Here is a 26,829-nt window from a genome sequence, read left to right on the forward strand (position 1 = left end):
ATGGAGAATGCTGAAGTGGGAAACACCGACATCCACTGGTACCGAGAACTACCCGGGCAGGACATGGAGTGGGTTTTAACACATGAGGCAGGAGGCAGCGTACGAAGGAGACCAGGCTTCACTGAGCGGTTCCAGCCATTCAAAGACACCTCCAACAGCAGCTTCATCCTGACGGTCACAAACGTGACGCTCAATGACTCTGCCGTCTATTACTGCACAGTGTGGGGAGATATCAGAGGGAACGGAACCCAGCTCAACGTAACCAGTGAGTACAAATTATATTTGGTTTTATTCACCTATGTGTAATTATATTGGGTGTAATTCACTTCCCTTGAATTGGCACATGTAAAAGATTAAAGAGATCATACTGGAGCTTGAGGTACAGGAGAGCAGAACTACAACTTATCATGGCTTTAGATTAACCAATGTTGCCCCCTTATTGCAATGGCTCAATAGTTCTTTATTTGTAACATATGCAACTGTACAGTGAAATTCTTTTTGCATATTATACATGCTGGCGCCGCCATGTTTTGCCACCATCATTCAAAGTGCAACATCCAGTTAGCCTACGAACCGACGTCCCTCCCCTCTCCTTGCCCGGCCACCTATGTATCCCGGGGTTGCCTCCAGCAGCCTATCTGAAGGCGCTGGAGACATTTCCCTGCTTCAACCTCGCACTGGCCCCTGCTCCTTGTGTTGTGTCTGGCATCTCCAGCTTTCTCCCAGTCATGCCAACCGATCAGCCTTTTGATGGCTTCCCAGTCCCGCCAACCGACGACCACTGATCCTTGTACCACCCACAGAGCAGAGGCAACAACAACACTGTCACTGGAGCCAAGGCCAGGGTGCTAAGGTTCATTTCTTAAAACACACAACTCACAATGTTAGATAAACCAACACAAGCTTTATTGATCATTTAGCCGGTGAGAGTGCCAAGGGATATAAAGTCAAGTATGCAACAGATACTTAACCCTCCTGGGCCATCACTCTAATTCAGTGGTTTCCAACCTTTTTTAGTTCATGGCCCCCTTGGGCTCTTTAATTTTTCTGTGGCCCCCCCTGACATTATTAGCAGAAAAAAAGTGTCCCCCTTCATTGAACCTGTGGCCCCCTAAATCCCCAAACATTTCTGTGGCCCCCCTGAAATGTACCATATGGCCCCAGGTTGGGAATCACTGCTCGAATGAACAAAGACATACAGCATCATAAACAGCATCTTTTTATAGTATTTTGGAAACAAAGTCACATGTTGATACAGCAATGACGTTTAATACAAATTAATCACAGCTCGACCCATTCTAAGAATTCTTATCACTGATACAATACTCTCGTCATCCCGTGCTACTATCAATCATAAACTGTTAATCCCAAACATCGAAACAGGAACTTAGTCAAGAAGCACAACATTTACAATTCCATCTTAACAATGTAATGTTTGATTGTCAGCTACCAACAGAAGGCTTCTGTTTACAGACACTACCAACTCCAAAGGAAACACATCCTCGCTCAAGGCTTCTATTTACAGAAACCAGCACCTTCTCAGGAAGAACATCCTCTCCCACCATTTAAATATGTTTTTGCTTCGGCAAAACAGGAAGCAGCTTGGATGCAGTTTGACTGCTGGCCTCCAATTTCCTGATCACCCAGCTCTTCTACAGCACAGAATTACAAAGCTTCAGTTTACTCAAAACCCAAATAAGTCAAATTAATCTTTACTTAATAAAATACCTTACATTATAATTCATTATTGACTAAAATATTTTCATTCCCTCCTATTATCGATTTTAACGATAACACTACAGTCCTTGGTTGGTACACAGTAAAGACTTTAGACATTTCAGTACATAGATTAATACAACAATCAGTTGTACAATAAATCCATAGTGAATTAGCATTCCCCATATTCCTCCACACATTCTAAATGGCCACCATTCTCCACTTTTATTAAAGTTATCCATCTCTTCCCCTGCCTCTGCAATCTTCCTTATTTCTCTGGCGATATGTGCTGCTAAATCTGTAATGTTAGAGGATTCATCGGGAATGTAAGTGCAGCATTCGTCCCCTATAATAGCACAAGTCCCTCCTATTATCCTATAGGGCAAAGTGCAACCCATTTCAACCATCATGGATGAGAGTGCCTTTTGCTTGTAGGTAAAGGCGTTCACAGTTTCATTAACCAATTTCTCCAATACAGAGGTCATATTAATCAATTCCCTGGCTGTCCTGTAAAGTGGGAAAGCAATCATCCAGAATTGCTCGGACTCTGATATACTTCACTTGGCCCTCATCAGGAATATACAATTCAGTTAGATGTTACACAGCTCGCATGTGGGGGACAACAAAGGCCAAATAACAGCATCCCCTTCAGTTGTAGGTTGGCCTGATCAACCTTTCCCAGTTCTTCTCATCACCAGGTACATACCAGGTAACCATGGGTATGCCCAGAATCCACATACTTGATATGTCCCATTTATTGGACTCACCGGTCACTAGCACTAATCTTGGTGCAGGTGCTGTTCCTCAAGTATACTCCGCCACTTCTTTTGTCACAATAACAGATAGTATTAACTGGGCTCTTCAGCAATTCACTAATTTAAGCCATGGTATTTCCCAAATCCTGGTCTCATTTACCTTACATTCTGGCTGAAAAGAGGCCAAATACCACCCTTTAAATATGGGTCCTTGAGTTTTCCATTCTGAAGCACCCATTAGTTGCTGTTTTATTGCGAAAACAGTGTAAGGCCAGAATCTCAGTAGGTTAAGGGGTTTTGTCAAGAGGGGTATTTCTCCTCCGTCATTATATGGGATGTGCGTACACAGCCAGCATACACTTATTATCATGAAGGGCAAATTCAAAACTAATAATAAACAAATTATTTCCTCATGTCCAGTCCATCTGGTCCAACCCCAGAATAAAAAAAGAGGGTCAATAGCCCAATTGTGCTTTCTTGGTTCTCAGGTTACAGTCAATCAGATGTATCCTCTTCATGGCAGTTGATGTTGTTGGTAGCACCTGCCACAGTCCCTTTCAAAACAGTCTCAATTTCTTCTGATCCCAGTGCCATATCAATTCTTAGTCTGATAGCAAAGGGCCTGCCCCTTGAACGTGACTTTTCAGTGACTGTCTTCGACCTTCAAGCTCGAGGGCCCTGACGTGAAAAACCTCGAGCTGGACCGACCGTCAGCGATGAAACCACGAGCCGGATCGACCGACCGCACACACATACAAGCACACAAACACATGGTCCTTTAGGAGCTGAAGCTGGACACACGTGCCACAGTTGTAGCAGCCAGAGGCTCCACCTGGGCTCCCACATTCTGCAAGCCTCACACCGTCTCATCTGCCCCGGGTGGGGGGGGGGGAGAAAGAGTGGAGACACTTTTAAAGAAGTCAGACAACTTTTAATACCGTTTAGTGGGAATTTAACATTATCAGTCGGTTTTCCTTGGTTCTGAAAAGCCAATTAAAATGCCCGGTCAGCAAAGGAGATTGCCTACGGCTACCTCGACTACCTAGCGACCCACTCCACTACACTATGTGTTCAAAAGTAAAGTAATGTAAAGTAAAATATCCTTTATTGTCATTCAGATATTTCAGTCTGAACGAAATTGCATACCTTGCAGTCATGACATAGAATAAAATAACATAAAATACAATTAACACAGTTTAACATCCATGACACAGTCTACCAGGCACCTCCTCACTGTGATGGAAGGTAAAAGTCTTAAAGCCCTTGTCTCTACCCTCCTTTGTTCTCCCTCTGCGTTGAGGCAATCCAGGCTTTCTATGTTGGGGCCCCTGCCGGGTGATGGTAAGTTCCACGTCCGCATCCGAGCTCCGCGAACGGGCCGGTTCAAACTCCGCAGCTCGGGGCGGTCGAAGCTGCCACCCTCCAGTCCAGTGGACGAAGCTGTTGTTGTGGGAGCTCCGGAGAATCGGTCACCAACCTGGGACCTGCGAGCTCCCGACATTGTCATCCACTGGGCCCGCGGCCGAGCCTCCAAGTCTCCGAAGTCGGGTCGCCGCCGCAACGCCACCACAGCCCCGAAGTCATCCAGCCCCGCATTTGTAAGTCCTGGCTCTGCCTCCGGAGCCTCGAGGTCGGTCCCAGTTGGAGGCCACCAGCTCCGCAATTAGGCCTCAGCACAGACAGAGACGGGGGATACGACAAGAAAAGGTCGCATCCGCCCTGAAGAAAGAGACTAAAAACAAGTTTCTCCCACCCCCCACACATACATAACTAAAATAAACTAAATAAACTAAAACAGGACAAAAGAAAACAAAATAAAAGAAAAGACAGATGGACTTCAGGCGAGTCACAGCTGCAGGTGCTGCGCCGCTACTTCCTGGAAGAACCATGCCAACCAATGCTGAAAAATTTTCCTTGACCAAACTGAGGCCACGAGTATGCGGGAACTTCCCTCGAGCATGAAGGAGAGTTCCAGTGACCTCGTAGGACCTCCTAGGACCACGTGTCAGCCATGCTATGAGTTTGAGTCGAGCGCAAATTCTTCTAAACTCACAAATTAGGTCGCCGCAGTGGGACAGGTCCTTAAGTCCCTGTGTTCAACAGATAGTGGCTTCTGTGACTCTCATACCTGGGAATGCAGACCTGGCAAGGCATGGGTTAATTGCTGTGCAAATGTAATTAATTAATCGCTGAGGACCTGTAGGTAAATTCATAATTTCACAGCTTATCCTGTTATCAATTCAAAAGGTGTTAAGCCCGCCTCTCTAGCTGGGGTTGTTCTGAATCATCAAAATAGCTGAATACTTTAAACCATGCCTGTCCAGTTTCAGTCAAGGCTTTACTTAAACTCTTTAGTGTCCTATTAATTCTCTCCACTAATCCAAAACTTTGCAATTAGTGGGAGATATGAAATGACTCTAACTACCGACGAGGCAGAGCCTCCTTCATCACCTTCCCTGTGAAACGTTTACCCTGATCAATCTGAAGAGGGACCCACAGTTAAATATTATTACTTTGACTCCTTATCACAATTCTAGCTGTTCTATCTTAGCATAAGAATACCAGCAGGTAAAGCAATCAATCAATATTAAATAGTACCCTTTATTTTTGACTAGATGAAGGGTCCTGCGAAATCTATCTGTCTATGTTGATCTGCAGGCTATACTCCTTTTCTATTTGGCACGGCAATTATCTCATACTGCCCTGAACATCCCTGCTTCTAAATCACACTATACTATGGGGAGATTGTAAAACTATAATCAACCTCAGTGTGTTGGGCTCCAAGATTTCCACTGCCCATGTTACGTATTCACATACTTCTTAAGCACATCAGTGCAGCCCACCTAATACTGGACTTTGCCTAGTGGAACAACAAGCAACTGTTCTCATTCTGTCTTCCAGTCTGTCACTACCACGTAAGAACCCTTTTTTCATTATCACAGCACAAATAGTAGAGTTTAGTGAAATATGAGAATCCGAGTGCTGGAAAGAAGGTCAGGATAGTTGATATTTTTTGTCTGCTATTGTCCAAATATGTTTCTCCTCCCCAATCTACTCTATCTCTCAACATTTACTTCCCATAGTGATTTCTCTCCTCCCTTCTTTGTAAGGTATGGTCTGATGTAACCACAAAACACGTTACAAGCTTCCTTAAACACATTTAAGACAGGAAACGGGAAACCTGGCTCCTCATTTGCATTCTAAAAGACAAACACTGTGCGTACAGCAATTCCAATGAACTTCAACAGGACAAAAAGATCTTTATTTTAACCACATTAGAAAGAACATCATTTCAGATGTTCTTAATAATGTACCTTTGTACTTCCATTCTTTATGGGCACTTGGCCCCTGGCTATCTTCAGCCAAATAATCCACTTAAGTCTAAAAAAAACTTTTGAAAGTCGGTGCTTTATACACCCGCGTCACTGGGCGTCACCCCGCGTCACTGGGCGTCACCCCGCGTCACTGGGCGTCACCCCGCGTCACGCCCCGACCATGCCGTGACAACTTATTTTCAGGCTGTCACCGGAAATGTTGCCCAAGTGGGACAGGCCCTTCAATCTATGCTTTATTTACATCTTCTCTCATCCTTCTAAACTCCACAGTGCACGTCCAACTTGCTCATCCTTTATTTTTGACAACTTGACCCAAAATGTTCTCCTGAAATGCTGCCTGATCCACTTTTTTTTTTTTTAAACCAGCAAGTTAACTTCTTTTTTCAACTACAAGAACGCCCAGATCCCCTTGCACAGCTCCATTCTAAAGTTTAAATATTCTTATTTTCTATTCTTCCTCACTAAATGAAAAAAATATATATTTTCCTACATTATGCTCCAACTGCCAAATTCTGCCTCAGTCAACCTACACTCAGCAAATTTATTTCATCTTATGTGGCTCAGCACTTCAACTCCCCCTCCCATTCCCAATCCGACCTCTCTGTCCTGGGTCTCCGCCAGAGTGAGCAACACCGGAAATTGGAGGAACAGCACCTCATATTCCGCTTGGGAAGCCTGCATCCGGCGGGCATGAACATTGAATTCTCCCAATTTTGTTAGCCCTTGCTGTCTCCTCCCCTTCCTTAGCCCTCGAGCTGTCTCCTCCCATCCCCCAGCTCTCGGGCTCCTCCTCCTTTTTTTTCCTTCCTTCTCACTGCCAGTCTGAAGAAGGGTTTCGGCCCGAAACATTACCTATTTCCTTCGCTCCTGCACCCGCTGAGTTTCTCCAGCATTTTTGTGTACCTTCGATTTTCCAGCATCTGCAGTTCCTTCTTGAACAATTTATTTCATCACCACTAACAAATTTGACTATAAAATTGTCTTGCTCGTTTTTTAATCCAAATTAATAACATGGATGATCAATAACTGAGATGCTAGTACTCACTCTTCTGGCACAAGTGGTATTCTGGAAACTTGAAAACAGTCTCTTTAAGAATAAAAGAATAAAAGCCAATTTAGGTCTGAGATATTGGCTTTTCCAATCTCATCTAACACATGGCCAGTGTGGCATCCAAGTCTCCTTTTGAACTCAATTCAAAATAGGAAGAAAATAAACTTAAAACACCAATAAGACAAAACAAACAACCTGCATTTTTCCATCTCTCCTCTGTTAAAAGTTAAGAGAAAATAAAGAATGAACAGTTAATTTTCATAGATTTCTAACGCTTTGCAAAGAACAAAGGAAAATAAAATAACGTTGTGTGGCTCCATCTACACACAACTACTGTCTACAAAGAGACACTCAGTGCTTTTTAAAACACATTAGCCTCTACAAGGATTTCTTATGTAAAAGAGCAAAAGCTGATTCAATGACATCCTACTTCATCTGAATTATAGGATTATTTCAACATTCACCAGAACCGGTTCCACAAACACGTAACAATCTTTAAACTTACTTATTTTATACCTTTTTTTCTGTGACATTCACTCACAAGTTGCCACACCTCATGCAATATGCTAAATCTCACAGATATTCATATATTTTAAAACAATAAAGTTCTCACTCAAAATTAGAACACAGTTATACACACCACAAGGAAATCATTCTAACTCTTAAAAGTTTGATATACCCAAATACATTCGTAAGCTTACCCACCATTTTACACATTTACTGACTTAACATGGAATTTTCACAAAGGAAAATGGGCATCACAATTAGGTTTTTAAATTGCAAGGTGCATCTCTATTGTTTTCCCTTCTTACCAGCATGCGCAAGGGAGTGTATATAAAATAAAATAACAGGCATTAAAACATCAATTACACAAATTTGTCCAAGAGGGGTGTGAGCCAGAGTACAGTGGTGGAATCAAAGTCCCAGCCCTCTCGTTTCCATAGTCATTGCGCATAGAGGCATCCCTCTATAATTCCTAAACCTCCCTCATTTGTCTGACAAGACCATTCTGTCCACTAGAATCATTGGTTCTATGAGGACCAATGTACACTATTCGCAAGCGAAGACATTCCCCTGGGAGACTTTGTAATGGCCACTCATAAGGGTATTACACTTAATAACGGCTAGGTGGACTGGGAAGGCTGAGGCTAGTATAGTGGTCAGGCGTTGTCTTTATGTTGTGAAAGTCTTCTTCTTGTTGGAATGAGAGAGTTAAAAATGGAAAAGAATTAACCAAGCCCACAACCCTCATCTGCTAGGAATGCGCGGGCCGGTATGATTCAAAATAAGATGGTCCAATTTTCTGTCAGTCAGGAACCTGGGCGCTGTGATTGGACAGTGATCAGATTGTGATTGGTCAGACTCCCTATCAATCAGGATCTTGCCACACCCCATAACCATTGGGTCACTCACAAACTCTCTGCTCCGTCTTTCTCTCTCTCCAGCAGAGGTTAGCTCTGTGCCAAAAGTGATTCAAAGTTCGAAGGCAAGTTTGTTTTAAACTTTACAGGCTGTTGGCTTGTGATTTAAAGTTCTTGAGCAGCCTCAATAATCATGCTTCATTTTCCTCTTTCAATCTTCTTTAATTTATCTGCTGTTTCTCTCTCTGGCCATCTGCGTTGTTTAACTCTCTCACTGCTGAATTCAATTACTGCTTCTTCCTCGTCTGCCTCAGCCCTTTTCCCTTCTTTCTCATCTGCCTTTTCAGTCTCCGAGTCACTATCAGTATCATTTTCGTCTGGGGGTGCCCTTTCCTGTAGGGGTGCTGGAGCTTCCACCTCACTGCAGGATCTTGTATGGGGGAGGTGGTCTACACTATTCCCGACTTTATTCCTTCATTCCTCTCTTCTATAAACAGGGTCACCATGTCAGACAAGGGGTCTCTAGAGGACTTACCGGTACTGGGTTTGTTCTAAACCATTAATTGCTTGTTTTCTGAACTCTTGTCAGCGCTTTCTCTCTCTACCTTGGCCATTTTTACTTGTTCCTCTGCCCACTGGCATTCTAGCTGTAACAAGTTCCATCCTTTCATAGTACCATCCTTGTTCCTTAACTCTATCCCTCTCCCCTCATACTTCTTCTCTGTCTCCACTTTCCATTCCTTAATTCACTTTTTCCATTTCTTTCCTGCGTCTCTTTCCCATATCAACATCTCTGCTCTTTTAATCATCTTTACATTCCCTGTTCTACCCACTGGCCAGGGCTCATCTTACTTTTAGGATTCAAATAACACATGTGCTGCACAGGCTATCACTTTAGTCCAAATTGTTACCCATTATTGCAATGTCTTTTAACACTTACTTAATTGTGAACGACAGGCTTTCTACCTGCGGAGCCAATCAGCGACTACTTTCCTAGTAGCAAAATACGGGCATTTCCCCGTCATTTTTATCCAGATTATTCCTCATAGCTGCTAGACTCTCTCAGCCAGCTGCTTTGTGAATGACAAACATTTTTAGTTTGCGAAGCCAATTGCCGACTACTCACCTAGTAGCAAAATACATCACCAACTACTTTCCTAGTAGGAAATACTCTTACCAACTACTTTTCTTGAAGTAAATTCTCTAACCAACTACTTTCCTAGTAGCAAAAATTTAAATACAGTTGGTCTTCCCATAGTTGTCTGCATCTAAGGATTTCGACAGGGCACCAGATCAACCTACTACGAAAGACCAAAGTTTTCCCGGGAGTTTCTTCGGGAGGTCGGTCTCAAGGGGTCTGACTAGTGCACTTTTTTCCCCCCATCTGACCCTGGTCAAACTATGGCTCTTACTCAGTCGTCTGTTGATGGTCCCTGCGAAATCCTGCCGACAACGCCAATGTTAAGGTTCATTTCTTAAAACAGACAACTCACAATGTTAAATAAACCAACACAAGCTTTCCTGATCATTTAGCTGGCGAGAGTGCCGGGGATTCAAAGTCAAGTATGCAACAGATACTTAACCCTCCTGGGCCATCACTCTAATGAACAAGGACATACAGCATATTTTTATAGTATTTTGGAAACTTAGTCACATGTTTATACAGCAATGATGTTTAATACAAATCAATCACAGCTCTACCCATTCAAAGAATTCTTGTCGTTGAGACAATACTTTTGTCATCCCGTGCTACTATCAATCATAAACTGTGGATCACAAACATCGAAACAGGAACTTAGTCAAGAAGCAAAACATTTACAATTCCGTCTTAACAATGTAATCTTCGATTGTCAGCTACCAACCAGAAGGCTTCTGTTACAGAAACTACCAACTCCAAAGGAAAGACATCCTCGCTCAAGGCTTCTGTTTACAGAAGCCAGCACCTACTCAGGAAGTACATCCTCTCCCACCATTGAAATGTTTTTTTTGGCTTGGGCAAAACAGGAAGCAGTTTGAATGCAGTTTGAATGCTGGCCTCCAATTTCCTGATCACCCAGCTCTTCTACAGCACAGAATCACAAAGATCAGTTTACTCAAAACCCAAAGAAGTCAAATTAATCTTTGCTTAATAAAACACCTTACATTATAATTTATTAAACACTAGAATATTCTCAAGGGCTCTGGGACTGGCTTAGAAGAAACAGGTTACACGTTGATCACCCGAGTCCATGCCCTCTCTCAGGCTGACAGTTCATTGTTCATTGATCTGTCATTGCTCATCTGCATTGTGTTGATACGGGTCCCTAATCCATGTTAAATAGTGTGAAGCACGGTTGAAATTCCCCCTCAATATAATTTCCATGTTCCAGTGAAGTAAATAACTCATTGCATTATCGACAGCAAAGGAAAGATAAGAATCCGACACAACGGCAGAAAAATAGAGTAGGTGTAAGAACAGAGTCAACGTGGAAGTATGAAATGGACATCATGGGTGAGAAATCTTTCAAAGCTCACGTTGTTAGATGTTTGTAACTAGCAAAGAAGGGTTGAGTTTTTCAACAAGCCATGCAGAGACGGTAGCTATAGACAAAATCGGCCATATTACTTCGGCATCACGTGAGTGACTACATGAAGTCCCCGTCCAGCACGCATGCGTGCCATAGCGTCTCATGCAGTGCACAGCGACGGACGGGAGTACGAGCTCTCCCGCAACAATTTGAAAACGGACCTTCAGGTAAGCAAATCTTACTCTGAGGACATGGTGTTTTCGAAACCCTGTTCTGCTTTATTTTAAATAGGAATAGAACAGGGAAAACACCAATGAAGGTCGTTCCCCGTCGGGCTGCTATGGACCAGGAGGATTACAGCAGTGGGGGGGCGACCGGCACAAAGCTGCGGTCCACAGTCACCTACAGCATTCCGAGCCAATCCCAGTGCCGCTAGCACAGCTCAAAGGAACGTTGGCGACCAACCGCAGCGGGCTGGATGCAGGCACACGGAAGTCGGACCGGCCGGTTCACTCAGCAGAGCCCGGTATGGTAGACTCCCGCCCGAGAGCGGCTAAAGGTGACCGTTTCAAGCCTTATGGAAAGGCTCATGGAGCAAAAGCTCCAGCGAGACTTGCTCCGGGAGCTGTGGCAAGCTCGCCAAGGGAGCACAAACACTCCCGCTCCAGTGCACTAACAGCACTGGCCATCGCATCTCCCTCAACAGAGGGGAGCGTTGGCGACCAGGGCTGGGCTGGTCAAGAAGAGGGGTCACTGGCTGAACAAAATCGGGAGTATGCTTGAGGTACAGGACCAGGAAGAGCTGCTGGGTGTGGTGAACCGCTACGTGGCAACACCGCGAGCGGAACAGCCATTACAGCCTGGTTTTGGAAGCATGAAGAACTATCACACTTGGTAGTTATATACCAAAAGTATTCAAGGACAAAAATTGAATTTAAGAAAAACTTGCCACCAGTTCAGCATGCACCCCAAAGGGGGTTTTACCCTCTCACTAAAAAGGAAACATGAGGGACAAGTTGAACTGGAGAAGACATACAAAGGGGTCATAAAGAAGTCTAAATATGAACATTTGGAACCCGTATTAAATTTAACAAAAAAACAAAAAAGATGGTGAATGTCACACCATCATTGACTTAACCACATTGAATACTTTCACCAGGTATACACACTTTAATGGAAAACATTTGTAACTGCCAAACATGGATTTCCTAAGGATACTTTATGGTAGGCATCGACTTAAAAGATGCATACTATTCAGTACCCATTCATAAAGATCATCGGAGATACCTAAAATTTACCTGGATGGGGTAACTATGACATTATAAATTATTGACTAATGGGCTACATATGAGCCAAAACTGTTTTTCCAAGATATTCAAACCAGCCCTGACACTATTAAGGAAACATATTGTCATGGCATATCTCAATGATATTTAACAACAGACAAAACCATGGAATTAGCTAAATCAGCAGCATTAGCTACTAAAAACTTATTTAGCCTGGGCTTTATCATACAATCCTGATAAATCTACGTTGACACCATCCACAACTATGGACTATCTGGTATTCAATTAACTCAGTCCACATGTCTATAACGTTGCCAAATGGAAAATCAGCATAATTGGCACAAACCTGTAACAAATTAATGGTTAACAATCAACCAACCATTTGACAAAGTGGCAAGAGTAATTGGGAAATTACTTGGGAATTGGGAAATCGATTTCTTTGCATTCCGACTGAATCACCACGTACCGATGTATGTCGCAAGGGAACCAGACCTTGAGGCAGCGGCGATGGATACATTCTCGCTGAACTGGGGGGGGGGGGGGGAACTAATCTCTATATTTTCTCCCCTTTTCTGCCTCATCAGTCAGGTACTACGCAAAATACAGATGAATTTTGCTTCGGACTTTTTGGTAGTACCCAACTGGCCTACACAGCCATGCTTCCCAGTGATCCTTGAGGTCATTGAAACCCATGACCATTCCCCACAGACCAGATCTACTGATCCACCCTGTATCAGGCGAAACTCACCGATGCCATGACAGAATAAGCCTACTGGGTTGCAGATTCCAAAAAGACCTTTTGATGGACCTGGGATTGTCAAATTTGACCATGAACACGATGACAGCATCTCACCGACTCCACCAAGAAACAATATCCCTCCAGTATAAGAAAATGGGAAACATACTGCTCGAGAACAGAGACAACCTACTAATCAACCACCATACCTATGTACCGGAGTTACACAAAAATGCTGGAGAAACTCAGCGGGTGCAGCAGCATCTATGGAGCGAAGGAAATAGGCGACGTTTCGGGCCGAAACCCTTCTTCAGACTTAGGGTGACGTACCGGAGTTCCTGGCCAGCCTTCGCCACGATGAAGGTCTGAACTATAGCACTATCAAATGTGCTAGAAGTGCACTGTCAGCCTATCTAAGACAGGCACCAAGGGAAACAGGCCATAGGTCTCATCCACTGGTGGCCAAATTAATGAGAGGTACCTTCTATTCAAAATCCCTAGTCCTAGATATACCAAGATCTGGGATGTCAGCGTTGTCCTGACATACCTAAGGGAAGGCCACCAGCCAGATTCCTTACTCTGAAAACTGCTACCTTGTATACGGCCATGCTGATGGCTTAGTCTCAGCATAAGGGTCCAGTCTTTTTACCTACTCAGACTGGACAATATGGTCATAACATCAGACCAAATAACATTCACCATTCAGGAGCTGGTAAAACAGAGCAGACCAGGAACTTCAGGACTCATTATGGAATTCCAGGCGTACCCACCTGACCACCGTTATATGTCATGACTCACCTTCTACAATATATCAACACAACATAAATTCCTGAGGGAGACAAAATGGGTCAGCCACAAAAAAGCCACTGGGTCAGGGTACCGAGTCAAACCATCTCTAGATGGCTCAAACAGGTATTGGGAGCTGCTGGAGTGGATACCGATATTTACACATCTCACTCCACCAGAGCAGCATCCACGTCGGCGGCTAACAGTATGGATGTGCCACTGGACCTAACCTGGTAACAGCGGGGTGGTCCATGGGAAGAACTTTCAAACATTCTACAACAAGCCATTAAAACCTGTTTCACTTGCAGAGAGAATTTTAGACGCTGCAAAAAATATATAATTTAGCCCGAGGGAGCATTAATTTCTTCGTTATTATTTTCAAATAATACCATTGTTGTTTTACAAACAGATTCAGGTTTGATTACGATAACATACTTCCTCCCTTGGATGACTTCGGCAGCGAGTGAAGTATGGACTGTTACACGGTTTGAAATCACAGAGCTTTAAAATCTTCACGTAGTCACTCGCATGACTCCGAAGTAAAGTAGTAAGATTAAACGAGAACTTACCAGTTTGAAGTTTGATCTGTGTTTTATGAGTTACGATGAGGGATTACGTGCCCTCCGCTTCCACCCGCAATTATCGAGATCAACTGGTATCTTAGTTCTCCTTATCTTTACTATGTTTATTTCAAGTATTGTGTTTTCTGTGATTCCACACCGCTGCTTTGAAGTATGTCGCGCATGCGTGCTGGACGGGGTCTTCACGTAATCCCCGTCTTCACGTAATCCCCAGCAAAGAAGGGTTGAGCTTTTCAACGCCATGCAGAGACGGTAGCTATAGACGAAATCGGCCATTATTCATCACAAGCAGACACATAGATGGGAGTATCTCTTTGTAAAATCTCCTGGAGGAACTGGAATGAACAGCAGGTATTCAAGCTGAGAGGCTGTGACTAGTGAGAGGTGGTGCAGGGTTTGGTGCTGGGACCCTCACTGTTCACAATCGAGGATGAGGAGACCAAGTATAACATGTCCTGGTTAGTAGGTAGGCGAAGCAACATGTGAGGAGGCTGCAAGGGGCACAGACAAGTATAAAGAGCAGGACAAGTCAGATGGACTATATCTCCATTCTGTAGGAAAAATTGACATGCAAAGCATTTTTTTGAATGGTGTGAGAGTGTAATGTCAGAAGAATCTGGGTGTTCTCATACACAAAATAACTTAAACTCAACATGTAGATAGAATGAGCAGTTTGGAAGGCAAACAATATACTAAAAAACAAAAGGCAAAAGCTGTTGGAGTAACTTTAAAGGTCAGCCAACAAATCCGGAGAACTTGGATAAATCTGACATCCTCGATAATCTTACTCTTCAATTATCCTGAGCCTCCCTGGGAAGTATGTGATGGTATTCAAATTTTAGAAACTGTTAGAAACTAAATGCTGGAGAAATATGATGCCTTCCATTGAGCTCCATGTATATTCACACAGATCCCCTGGATGATCCGGTCCTTATCCAGTCTCCGTCAGTCAGCAAGGTGGCAGAGGGTGTAACTGTGCAGTTGCAATGTGTCTTGCACAAAGCCGGTGTGAATGACACTGACGTCCACTGGAACCAGCAGCGACCTGGGAAAAACAGCGAGTGGATAATGAGCCACTTTGTGGATGGCAACGTCACCAGGTCCAGCTGCATCTCTGACCGCTTTAATTCTTTCAGGAATGCCATGAGCAACAGTTACATTCTGACCATCGCCAATGTCTCCATCAATGACACAGCTGTCTACAACTGCAGTGTGTGGAGTTACATCTATGGAGCAGGGTCCCAGCTCAATGTAACTGGTAAGTCATTGTTTGCCTACACTGATGATAACAGCAGCTCACACTTCAACCTTCACGCAATGACTCACCGACACATGGGAACTCTGTGACCACTCCAAGTAAAACAGAGAGTGGGGAAGTTATCCTTGGCGTGTAAAGTGCAACAGCTAGGAAATAGATAAGTGTGTGAAAGGACGAGTACAAGTGAACAAAAATTAAAAGTGTCAAAAGTCTCTACAAATGGTTTGTGGATGATGAACCCTTTGGGTTTGAGTTGCCAGTGATGGAAGATATTACCAACTAATAGCATAAAGTAAAAGAGTCATACAGCGTGGAAACAGGCTCTTCTGCCCAACTTGCCCACACCGGCCAACATGTCCCAGCTACACTAGTCCCATCTGCCTGCTTTTGGCCCATATCCCTCCTGAAACAAATCAGAATACGGAGAGAAATAGGATAACTTGATATGAGTTGTTAAAAGGAATAGATTAGCCCATAAAATCCAAAAGATGTATAAGTACATGGGAGAAGAAATATTATGAAATGTTTAAGAAAAAGCCAAGCTTGAGTTTTAGAGTTTGAGTTTAGTTTATTGTCACGTGTACCAATAATATATCTTTTATTGTCATTGCACGTCAGTGCAACGAGATTTAGTGTGCAGCTCCACTGATGTCCAGGAAAGGTAAATAAATACAATACATAAATAAACAAGCTGAATTGATTGACGTGACCATCTGAGGGAGACTGTCCAAAGGGGGTGGGTGGGGGGGCACTCATTAGGGCCGGTTCAGAGCCGCTATAGCTCTTGGGATGAAACTGTTCCTGAGTCTGGAGGTTCGGGCGTAGAAGGCCTTGTAACGTCTGCCGGAGGGAAGTAGTTGAAACAGACCGTGGCAGGGGTGTGATGAGTCCTTATGGATGCTGAGGGCCTTCCTGAGGCACCGCGTGTGGTAGATGCCCTCCAAGGCTGGTAGCTCTGTCCCGATGATCCTCTGCGCTCTGTTGACGACGCGCTGTACAGGTACAAGGTACAGTAAAAGGCTTTTGCGTGCTCACCAGTCAGTGGAAATACAATACATAATTACAATTGAGCCATTCACAGTGTACAGATGCACGATAAAAGGAATAATATAAATAACGTTTAGTGCTAGATAAAGCCAGGGAAATCCGATTAAAGATAGCCCAAGGATCTGCAATGTAGATATTCGTTCAAGAGGAACTCAGCAAGTCAGCCAACATCTGGGAAGATAAATGTGTTTCGGGTCAAGACTGTTCAGACTGATGGAGCAGGAGAGCTGGTAGAAAGAGGTGAGGGAGTAAGGGTGGGGCAAGAGCTTGCAAGTGATAGGTAGACTCAGATATGGAAGGGTTGATTGTCAGATGAATGAGGTGCAGGAGGGATAGGGGAAGATATTAACGAAGATGTGATAAGCAGGGAAGACAAAAGATTACAAATAAAGAATTCTGATAAGAAAAGGTGTGAAATAAGATGTAGAACCCGAGGGCGGATGGTGAGGTAGACCGGAACCGGAAGGTGGAGGGGGACGAGATGTGGCAGATATAGAAACATTGGCTAGGGGTGGGTAATGACTAGCGAATGGAAAGAAAGGTATGTGTGAGGTTTTTTTAATCTGCACCTTCTTTGTAGCTTGTTTAGTGCCTTTTAAAAGTCCAAATGCACATCAGCTAGTTTTCCTTTATCCATGTTGCTAACTACAATCTCAATTATTATTGAATACAATATCAATTATTGAATATGATTTCCTTTCCAAAACCTTTTGACTCCACCCGGTCCTGATATATTCCAAATGCCCCACTTACTTAATAATAAATTAATAATAGATTTCAGCTCTTCCACGCTTCCCCTCATAATCTTGTGTGCTGATCTACACTCTCAACTCATCCGTCTCACTTGCTGTGCTTCTTGCTTTAAAGTAAATGCAGTTAGACCTACCAGTCCTCTCATACTTGCCCGTTCTATTTTCTACATATGAGTTCGCTGTCATTCTGGGTCCCAACCCTATATCTCACTAGTTTAAACTCTCTTGAGTAGCACGAGCAAACCTCTCCACAAATCCATTTAGAACTTTGTTTGGCCCCATGCACAGGTTATATAATATTGCAGGATCACTGAACTCAGTAACATTGTTTTGGTTTAAAGTATCACAAGGGCCCATTCCTGTGCTGTACACATCCATAGCCCTTATCAAAAGGACTCCATGTTGCATGATATAGAATGGCTTAAACAATTCTATAAATTTAGTGTTAGATTCTGTGCACTCTTTAAACATGGTTGTGCTGAGTGTTTTTTTTTTTTTTAAGAAGACATATTTTCCATTAAAGATGCAAATCCTCTGATCCTCATCCAATTCCCGAGGCTGGAGCATGTCACTGAGGATGACACGGCACGGTTACGGTGCTCCATGCAGAACATAGGAAATAGGTGCAGGAGGAGACCATTTGGCCCTTCGAGCCAGCACCGCCATTTATTGTGACCGTGGCTGATCATCCACAATCAGTAACCCTTGCTTGCCTTCTCCCCGTATCCCTTGATTCCGTAGCCCCTAGAGCTCTATCTTTTAAATTCATCCTGTGAATTGGCCTCCACTGCCTTCTAGAAACAGACATAGAAACATAGAAAATGGGTGCAGGAGTAGGCCATTCGGCCCTTCGAGCCTGCACCGCCATTCAATATGATCATGGCTGATCATCCAACTCAGTATCCTGTACCTGCCTTCTCTCCATACCCCCTGATCCCTTTAGCCACAAGGGCCACATCTAACTCCCTCTTAAATATAGCCAACGAACTGGCCTCAACTACCTTCTGTGGCAGAGAATTCCAGAGATTCACCACTCTCTGTGTGAAAAATGTTTTCCTCATCTCGGTCCTAAAAGATTTCCCCCTTATCCTTAAACTGTGACCCCTTGTTCTGGACTTCCCCAACATCGGGAACAATCTTCCTGCATCCAGCCTGTCCAACCCCTTAAGAATTTTGTAAGTTTCTATAAGATCCCCCCTCAATCTTCTAAATTCAAGCGAGTACAAACCGAGTCTATCCAGTCTTTCTTCATGTGAAAGTCCGGACATCACAGGAATCAGTCTGGTGAACCTTCTCTGTACTCCCTCTATGGCAAGAATGTCTTTCCTCAGATTAGGAGACCAAAACTGTACACAATACTCCAGGTGTGGTCTCACCAAGACCCTGTACAACTGCAGTAGAACCTCCCTGCTCCTATACTCAAATCCTTTTGCTATGAATGCTAACATACCATTCGCCTTCTTCACTGCCTGCTGCACCTGCATGCCTACTTTTAATGACTGGTGTACCATGACACCAGGTCTCGTTGCATCTCCCCCTTTCCTAATCGGCCACCATTCAGATAATAGTCTACTTTCCTGTTTTTGCCACCAAAGTGGATAGCCTCACATTTATCCACATTATACTGCATCTGCCATGTATTTGCCCACTCACCCAGCCTATCCAAGTCACCTTGCAGCCTCCTAGCATCCTCCTCACAGCTAACACTGCCCCCCAGCTTCGTGTCATCCGCAAACTTGGAGATGTTGCATTCAATTCCCTCGTCCAAATCATGTATATATCGTAAATAGCTGGGGTCCCAGCACTGAGCCTTGCGGTACCCCACTAGTCACTGCCTGCCATTGTGAAAAGGATCCGTTTACTCCTACTCTTTGCTTCCTGTCTGCCAGCCAGTTCTCTATCCACATCAATACTGAACCCCCAATACCGTGTGCTTTAAGTTTGTATACTAATCTCTTATGTGGGACCTTGTCGAAAGCCTTCTGAAAGTCCAGATATAACACATCCACTGGTTCTCCCTTATCCACTCTACTAGTTACATCCTCGAAAAATTCTATAAGATTCGTCAGACATGATTTACCTTTCATAAATCCATGCTGACTTTGTCCAATGATTTCACCACTTTCCAAATGTGCTGCTATCCCATCTTTAATAACTGATTCTAGCAGTTTCCCCACTACCGACGTTAGACTAACTGGTCTGTAATTCCCCGTTTTCTCTCTCCCTCCCTTTTTAAAAAGTGGGGTTACATTAGCTACCCTCCAATCCTCAGGAACTACTCCAGAATCTAAAGAGTTTTGAAAAATTATCACTAATGCATCCACTATTTCTGGGGCTATTTCCTTAAGTACTCTGGGATGCAGCCTATCTGGCCCTGGGGATTTATCGGCCTTTAATCCATTCAATTTACCTAACACCACTTCCCGGCTAACCTGGATTTCACTCAGTTCCTCCATCTCATTTGACCCCCGGTCCCCTGCTATTTCCGGCAGATTATTTATGCCTTCCTTAGTGAAGACAGAACCAAAGTAGTTATTCAATTGGTCTGCCATGTCCTTGTTCCCCATGATCAATTCACCCGTTTCTGACTGCAAGGGACCTACATTTGTTTTAACTAATCTTTTCCTCATGACATATCTATAAAAGCTTTTGCAGTCAGTTTTTATGTTCCCTGCCAGTTTTCTTTCATAATCTATTTTCCCTTTCCTAATTAAGCCCTTCGTCCTCCTCTGCTGGACTCTGAATTTCTCCCAGTCCTCTGGTAGGCTGCTTTTTCTGGCTAATTTGTACGCTTCATCTTTTGTTTAGATACTATCCCTGATTTCCCTTGTTATCCACGGATGCACTACCTTCCCTGATTTATTTTTTTGCCAAACTGGGATGAACAATTGTTGTAGTTCATCCATGCAGTCTTTAAATGCCTTCCATTGCATATCCACCGTCAACCCATTAAGAATCAAATGCCAGTCTATCTTGGCCAATTCACGTCTCATACCCTCAAAGTTACCTTTCTTTAAGTTCAGGACCCTTGTTTCTGACTTAACAATGTCACTCTCCATCCTAATAGAGAACTCAACCATATTATGGTCACTCTTGCCCAAGGGGCCACGCACAACAAGACTGCTAACTAACCCTTCCTCATTACTCAATACCCAATCTAGAATAGCCTGCTCTCTCGTTGGTTCCTCTACATGTTGGTTTAGAAACCTATCCCGCATACATTCCAAGAAATCTTCTTCTTCAGCACCCTTGCCAATTTGATTCACCCAATCTATATGTAGATTGAAGTCACCCATTATAACTGTTTTACCTTTGTTGCACGCATTTCTAATTTTCTGTTTGATGCCATCCCAACTCCACTACTGCTGTTAGGTGGCCTGTACACAACTCCCAATAGAGTTTTCTGCCCCTTAGTGTTTCGCAGCTCTACCCATATCGATTCCACATCCTCCAAGCTAATGTCCTTCCTTTCTATTGCGTTAATCTGCTCTCTAACCAGCAACGCTACCCCACCTCCTTTCCCTTTCTGTCTATCCCTCCTAAATATTGAATATTGAATATCCCTGGATGTTCAGCTCCCAGCCTTGGTCACCCTGGAGCCATGTCTCCGTGATCCCAACTATATCATAGTCATTAATAGCTATCTGCACATTCAACTCATCCACCTTATTACGAATGCTCCTTGCATTGAGACACAAAGCCTTCAGGCTTGTTTTTACAACACTCTTACCCCTTATACTATTATGTTGAAAAGTGGCCCTTTTTGATTTTTGCCCTGGATTTGTCTGCCTGCCACATTTCACCTTGCTACCTATTGCTTCTACCCTCATTTTACACCCCTGTGTCTCTACGCTCACACATTTAAGAAACCCTTTCCCTTTAACTCCGTCCTCAACTATCCCATTCGACACCCCACCCCCCTTATTCAGTTAAAAACCACCCGTGTAGCAGTGGCAAACCTGCCTGCCAGAATGCTGGTCCCCCACCTGTTAAGATGCAATCCGTCCCTTTTGTACAGTTCCCTCTTACCCCAAAACAGATCCCAGTGATCTGAGAATCTAAATCCCTGCCCCATGCACCAGTTCCTCAGCCACACGTTCAGGTCCCGTATCTCCCTGTTCCTGCTCTCGCCAGCACGAGGAACTGGAAGTAAACCGGAGATAACAACCCTGGAGGTCCTGCTTTTCAGCATTTTTCCGAGCTCTCTAAAGTCACGCTGCAGAATATTCATCCTTTTCTTTCCGACATTGTTTGTGCCGACATGCACTACCACTTCCGGCTGTTCACCTTCGCCCTTGAGGATTTTCTGCACTCTGTCCATGACATCCTGGATCCTGGCGCCAGGAAGGCAGCACACCTTCCTCGAATCCCGCCTGTTGCTGCAGAAACCCCTGTCCGTACCTCTCACAATGGAGTCTCCCACTACAATGGCGTTGCCTGACTTAGGCCTTTTTGGTTTTGGCTCAACAGCCCTATTCGCATCGCAAGCCAGTCCGCCGCTCAGTGTAAAAACGTCTTCTGTCCCGACAGCTTCTAAGTGGGTGAACCTGTTCACAAGAGGTACAACACCGGGGACGTTGGCATTCCATGCTTCCCTCCCTTTCTCACTGTCTCCCACCTTCTCTCTTCCAGTACCTTAGGTGTAACAACCTTACTGTAGGACTTGTCGAGGAACGACTCAGTTTCTCGGACGAACCCGATGTTATCCACTTGTTTCTCCAGTTCCCCAACATGGTCCTTCAGGAGCTCTACCTGAATGCACTTGCCACATTTGTAGCAGCCAGAGGCACCAGCGGTGTCCTTGACCTCCCACATACTGCAAGCATCGCACTGAATCAGCTTGACTGACATCTCCTTCTTTCGTCTCCTCCCCTCAGCTTCCTCGCCGAAGACTCTCGAACCAAAGACTCACACTTTACTCACAGGGCACTTCCCTCACAAGGCCGCTCCCCAAGACCAGTCTTGCTTATATTGACTGATAAATTGCCTAATTTACCAATTTACAAACCAAATTCCTCAGTTTTCAACTGTTTTCCCATGCACTGACTCACTTCTCTCCTCCCACTTGGGCTAGAGCCAATCAGTCTTATCTCTTGCTAAACTTCTCCTGCTGTTGCTTCCAAATCTACACCAGCTCTGAGTAAAGTCTGCCTGTGATTTTCCTCTCCTCTTCTGTGGCAGAGAATTCCACAAATTCACAACCCTCTGGGTGAAAAGGTTTTTTCTCATCTCAGTTTTAAATGGCCTCCCCTTTATTCTTAAACTGTGGCCCTGGTTCTGGACTCCCCCAACATTGGGAAATTTTTTCCTGCATCTAGCTTGTCCAGTCCTTTTATAATTTTATATGTTTCTATAACATCGCCTCTCATCCTTCTAAATTCCAGTCAATACAAGCCAAGTGAATTCAAATCTTTCCTCATATGACAGTCCCGCCATCCCAGGGATTAACCTCGTGAACCTACGCTGCACTGCCTCAATAGCAAGGATGTCCTTCCTCAAATTAGGACACCAAAACTACACACAATATTCCAGATGTGGTCTCAATAGGGCCCTGCACAACTGCATAAGGACCTCTACTCCTGAAGTGGAAAACACTGACGTCCACTGGTACCGAGAACTACCCGCGCAGGACATGGAGTGGGTTTTAACACATGAGGCAGGAGGCAGCGTACTAAGGAGACCAGGCTTCACTGAGCGGTTCCAGTCGTTCAAAGACGCCTCCAACAGCAGCTTCATCCTGACGGTGACAAACGTGACGCTCAATGACTCTGCCATCTATTACTGCACAGTGTGGGGAGATATCAGTGGGAACAGGACACAGATGATTGTCATTAGTAAGTTCAGTTTACACAATACTGAATGATCTCCGTTAGTGTAGATATAGAGCATGCGAGGGGTGGGATAGCATTTTGCACTTTCATTTTCATTTCAATTTACAATATTAAAAACATTAAAAGTATTGAATCTTTTAGTTTTCATAGTCATATGGCATGAAAACAGGCCCTTAGGCACAACTTCCCCATACCGATTCATTTTCATGCATTTATTTATGCTTTCTGATGAATTGGACAGACAAATACACATCTGATGGCTATTTGTGGAACATCACTTTTCGGCCCCGGCTCCTAACTCCAAGCTTACAGTCACACTTCACCTTATTGTGTTAGCCTGAATCTGACCCCACCATTTTGTGCTCACGGAACAGGGCCACATCTTTCAACCAAGCACGTTAAAACCTTCCAGGGACACCAATAAATTAAATAATTTCCTATTGGAGTCGCTCCTCCCAGACTCTCTTTTCTGTTACACCACTACACCTTCTAGTAACTGTCAACATTCCTTCATTGGAAGTGGCATCTATCCATCTATATCACCTACCCACCTATCTACCTACCTACCTACCTCTCTCTAAAACTCCCGTTTGTTTGTTTGTTCCCGAAATACAGCAAAAACAGTACATGACAGCTCAAAATGTTTGGACCACCTTACTCAACATTGCCGTAACAAGTTTCATTCAGAATTAAATGAAATGAAATTAAATTAAATTAAATTAAATTAAATACGTTTATTGTCATTGCACAACAACTGTACCACGAAATTCCATTGCATTTCCTTCGGTGTGTGCATAGAAAACACAGGATAAAAGATTTAAAAAGAAACAAAACACAACAGCCATTGACTTGTTGTAAATATAATGTTATATTTTTTAAATTATTTACTTTTTAAACTATATTAAACCTGGTATTTGCGCTCCCACTTGCCAGCTGCGCCTGCGTAGTTGGGGAAGGGTTACCATGACTATCGTCACAACAGGGATCTCTGGCTTCACAACAGGAACCCGTCAGACTCACCTATGCAGTTGGGGGCTATGGGTGAGTGGTGGAATATTGCGTGGGGGACGGGGACCCAACAGGTCCGCGCTTGGTCTAGTATATATGACTAAAACTCTCGTCTTGTATGTATGTATATTTGTTTGTTGTTTGTATGTACTCGTTGTACTTCCGGTGGCGCTGGTGCCAGCAGCCTCCACCTTCAGCCCGGTATCTTTTTGTTTTTTTTGTTTTTTTAGTTATGTTAAAGTGTGTTTTTTATGTTTTTTTAAATGTCTTTATGTGGGGGAAGAGGGCACGGTAAGGGGGATACCGTCCTTCGGTCGCTTCCTGGAGAGGACGCGACTATTATTCGAGTTAAGTCCTCACCCCCCCAGCGGCCTACCTGGATTGGCGCGGCCTTTCCTGCCGGGATCGACCAGAGCTCCAGCAGCGGCGGGACAGCGCTGTAACATCGCGGGGCTGGCGATGCCTTACCAGGGATCGCCGTCTGGAGCCCGGAGTGCTGGATCTGCTGCACCGAATCATGGAGCTGCGGTTTGCGGTTTGCGGAGCTCCCAACGCGGGAGGCGCTGATCAACAACGCGGGGTCCTGCGACTCCGCCCGGCTCGGACTGTGGACCCGGGAGCTGCGGACTCCGGCTGCGGGAGGCGGCTGATCAGGAGGTCCAGGCCGCTGAGGAGGAGGATGTTCACCGTCGGGGATCGGCGTCGGCGTTCCACCAGCCCGGCGTGAGGGCCTGAACATCGGGCCGCCCGGCGCGGCGACTGCGGGTGCTCGGAAGGCCCAGACCATGGATGAACATCTGGGAAGATCGGAGGGGAGGCTGGCTGAACTATGGTGCCTTCCTCACCTTGGTGCCACTGTGTTATGTTGTGTCGTGGACTTTCTGTGTTTGTGCTTTTCTTTTTTTTAATTCAATTTTATTTTTAATATGTTTTATTATTTATTATTTATTTTTATGATACTGCCTGTAAGGAAAATTCATTTTGTTGTCTCTAATTGAGACAATGACAATAAATTTGAATACAATACAATACAATACAGTATGTATGTTCCAGAAATTCAGCCAAAACAGTACACGATAGCACAACAATTTTAGACCCAACTTACTCACTATTCGTCTGGGGTGTAGAGTAACAAGTTTTGGTCGATTTGACAAAGTATTTCCCTTTAAAAACTTTAATTTTCTTTCTACACCCCAGGCCCGCTGCGCTTCCGGCCCCGTTAGCCATATGCTTCCTATGTTTTTCTTTATCCATCCCTCTGCATCCTGGGTTCCCTATTCTTGTTGAACATTCCTTCATTGGAAGTGGCATCTATCCATCTATATTGTTGACATTCACCCTTACACGAATATGTTAACCTTGAGTTCTTGTTCTTTCTCCTTCGAATGCTTCCCATTGTGCAGATTTTGACTTGCAGGTAAATACATTTTCACAGTCTACATTTGCCAGGTCCTGACTTAATGTTGTGAAATTGACCCTCCCCCAATGTAAGCCCCCTTTTCCAATCTATCTCTGTCATTTTACTTAACTATTTTGAAATGTACAGATTTATGGTCACTGGGGCGGCACAGTGGCACAGCGGTAGAGTTGCTGCCTTATAGTGCCAGAGACCCAGGTTCAATCCTGACTAGGGGTGCTGTCTGTACGGAGTTTATATGTTCTCCCTGTGACCACCAGAAGGCCAGGCAGCAGCTGTGGAGAAAGAAAAACAGAATTAAAACATTTTTGTAAGAAGGAAGGAATGGGTAGTGCAAAGGAAATATCTCTGTTTGAATTCAATGTGATGATTTGTAAGCATATTATGCTTCCTTGGCTGTGAGATGGGTTGTTAATAGTGTGCTCAAGGACACATGTAGCAGGACAAACTGAGATCGAAATGATGATGGGGAAAAAACAATGTTACCCTAAGAGATGCCACTGAAATGTCTTCCTTCATCCTGATCAGTGACTTCTCCTCCACTGGAGTGGACAGAGTCCTTAATCATATCTTATTTATTTTCCCGTATCTATGCTCTCACTCTTCCTCTTTCCAGGAGTGGATAAGAACATAGTTTCCCTGCTCCTTACCTTCCACCCAGGAACCTGCCATATTCATCCGATCATTCTTTGCATTTTTCACCAGATCCAATAAAATCCCGTCACCACCTCGTCCGTCCCCACCAACCACTCGCACTCATACGCCGTGTCTCCATGCAAAAACACAGGAGAAGCAACACTTGACTTTTCACCTCTTCCCTTCCCACCGTCCAGGGACACAAATGGCCTTTCCAGGTTAAGCAGTGAATGACTTGCAATTTTTCCAAACGGATGTACTGCATTTGGTGTTCTCTGCGTGGTCTCTTCCACACGGAGGAAATTAAACATAGTTGACACAAAGTGCTGGAGTAACTCAGCGGGTCAGGCAGCATTTCTGGTGACAAAATATGGGTGACGTTTCAGGTCAGAAACGTTTTTCACACAATGTAACAGTGCAGGGTGTAAACATGGGTTCTAACCTGAAACGTCACCCATCCTTTTTATCCAGAGATACTGCCTGACCCGCTGAGTAACTCCAGCACTTTGTGCCTGTCTTCAGCATAAACCAGCATCTGCAGTTCCTTTCTACACAGATGGAGTGAATGCTTTATGGAGTATTTCCACTCCATCTACAGGAGTGACCTTGTGCTTCCTGTTGTCACCACTTTAATCCCCCTCCACTGCTACCCTGACCTCTCTATGTGTCACCTCCGCACTGTTACAACGGGACCCAATTCTTCCCACCCTGCCCCCTGTAAAGACTCCAATCCCTACTCCCAATTCCTCCGTCTATGCCGCATCTG

At 44.2% G+C, this 26,829-nt stretch overlaps 1 protein-coding gene across 1 annotated transcript; it reads left to right on the plus strand.

Moving 5' to 3' along the window:
* LOC116976514 lies at positions 1-25,233 on the plus strand. The gene is made up of 4 exons (XM_033026406.1): positions 1-265; positions 15,025-15,372; positions 22,757-23,005; positions 25,208-25,233. The coding sequence occupies exons 1-4, from the start codon at positions 1-3 to the stop codon at positions 25,231-25,233; spliced, it is 888 nt and encodes a 295-aa protein (XP_032882297.1).
* Positions 25,234-26,829: the final 1,596 nt, after the last annotated feature.

This window comes from Amblyraja radiata, chromosome 8, assembly GCF_010909765.2.
Source record: "Amblyraja radiata isolate CabotCenter1 chromosome 8, sAmbRad1.1.pri, whole genome shotgun sequence".
NCBI lineage: Eukaryota > Metazoa > Chordata > Chondrichthyes > Rajiformes > Rajidae > Amblyraja > Amblyraja radiata.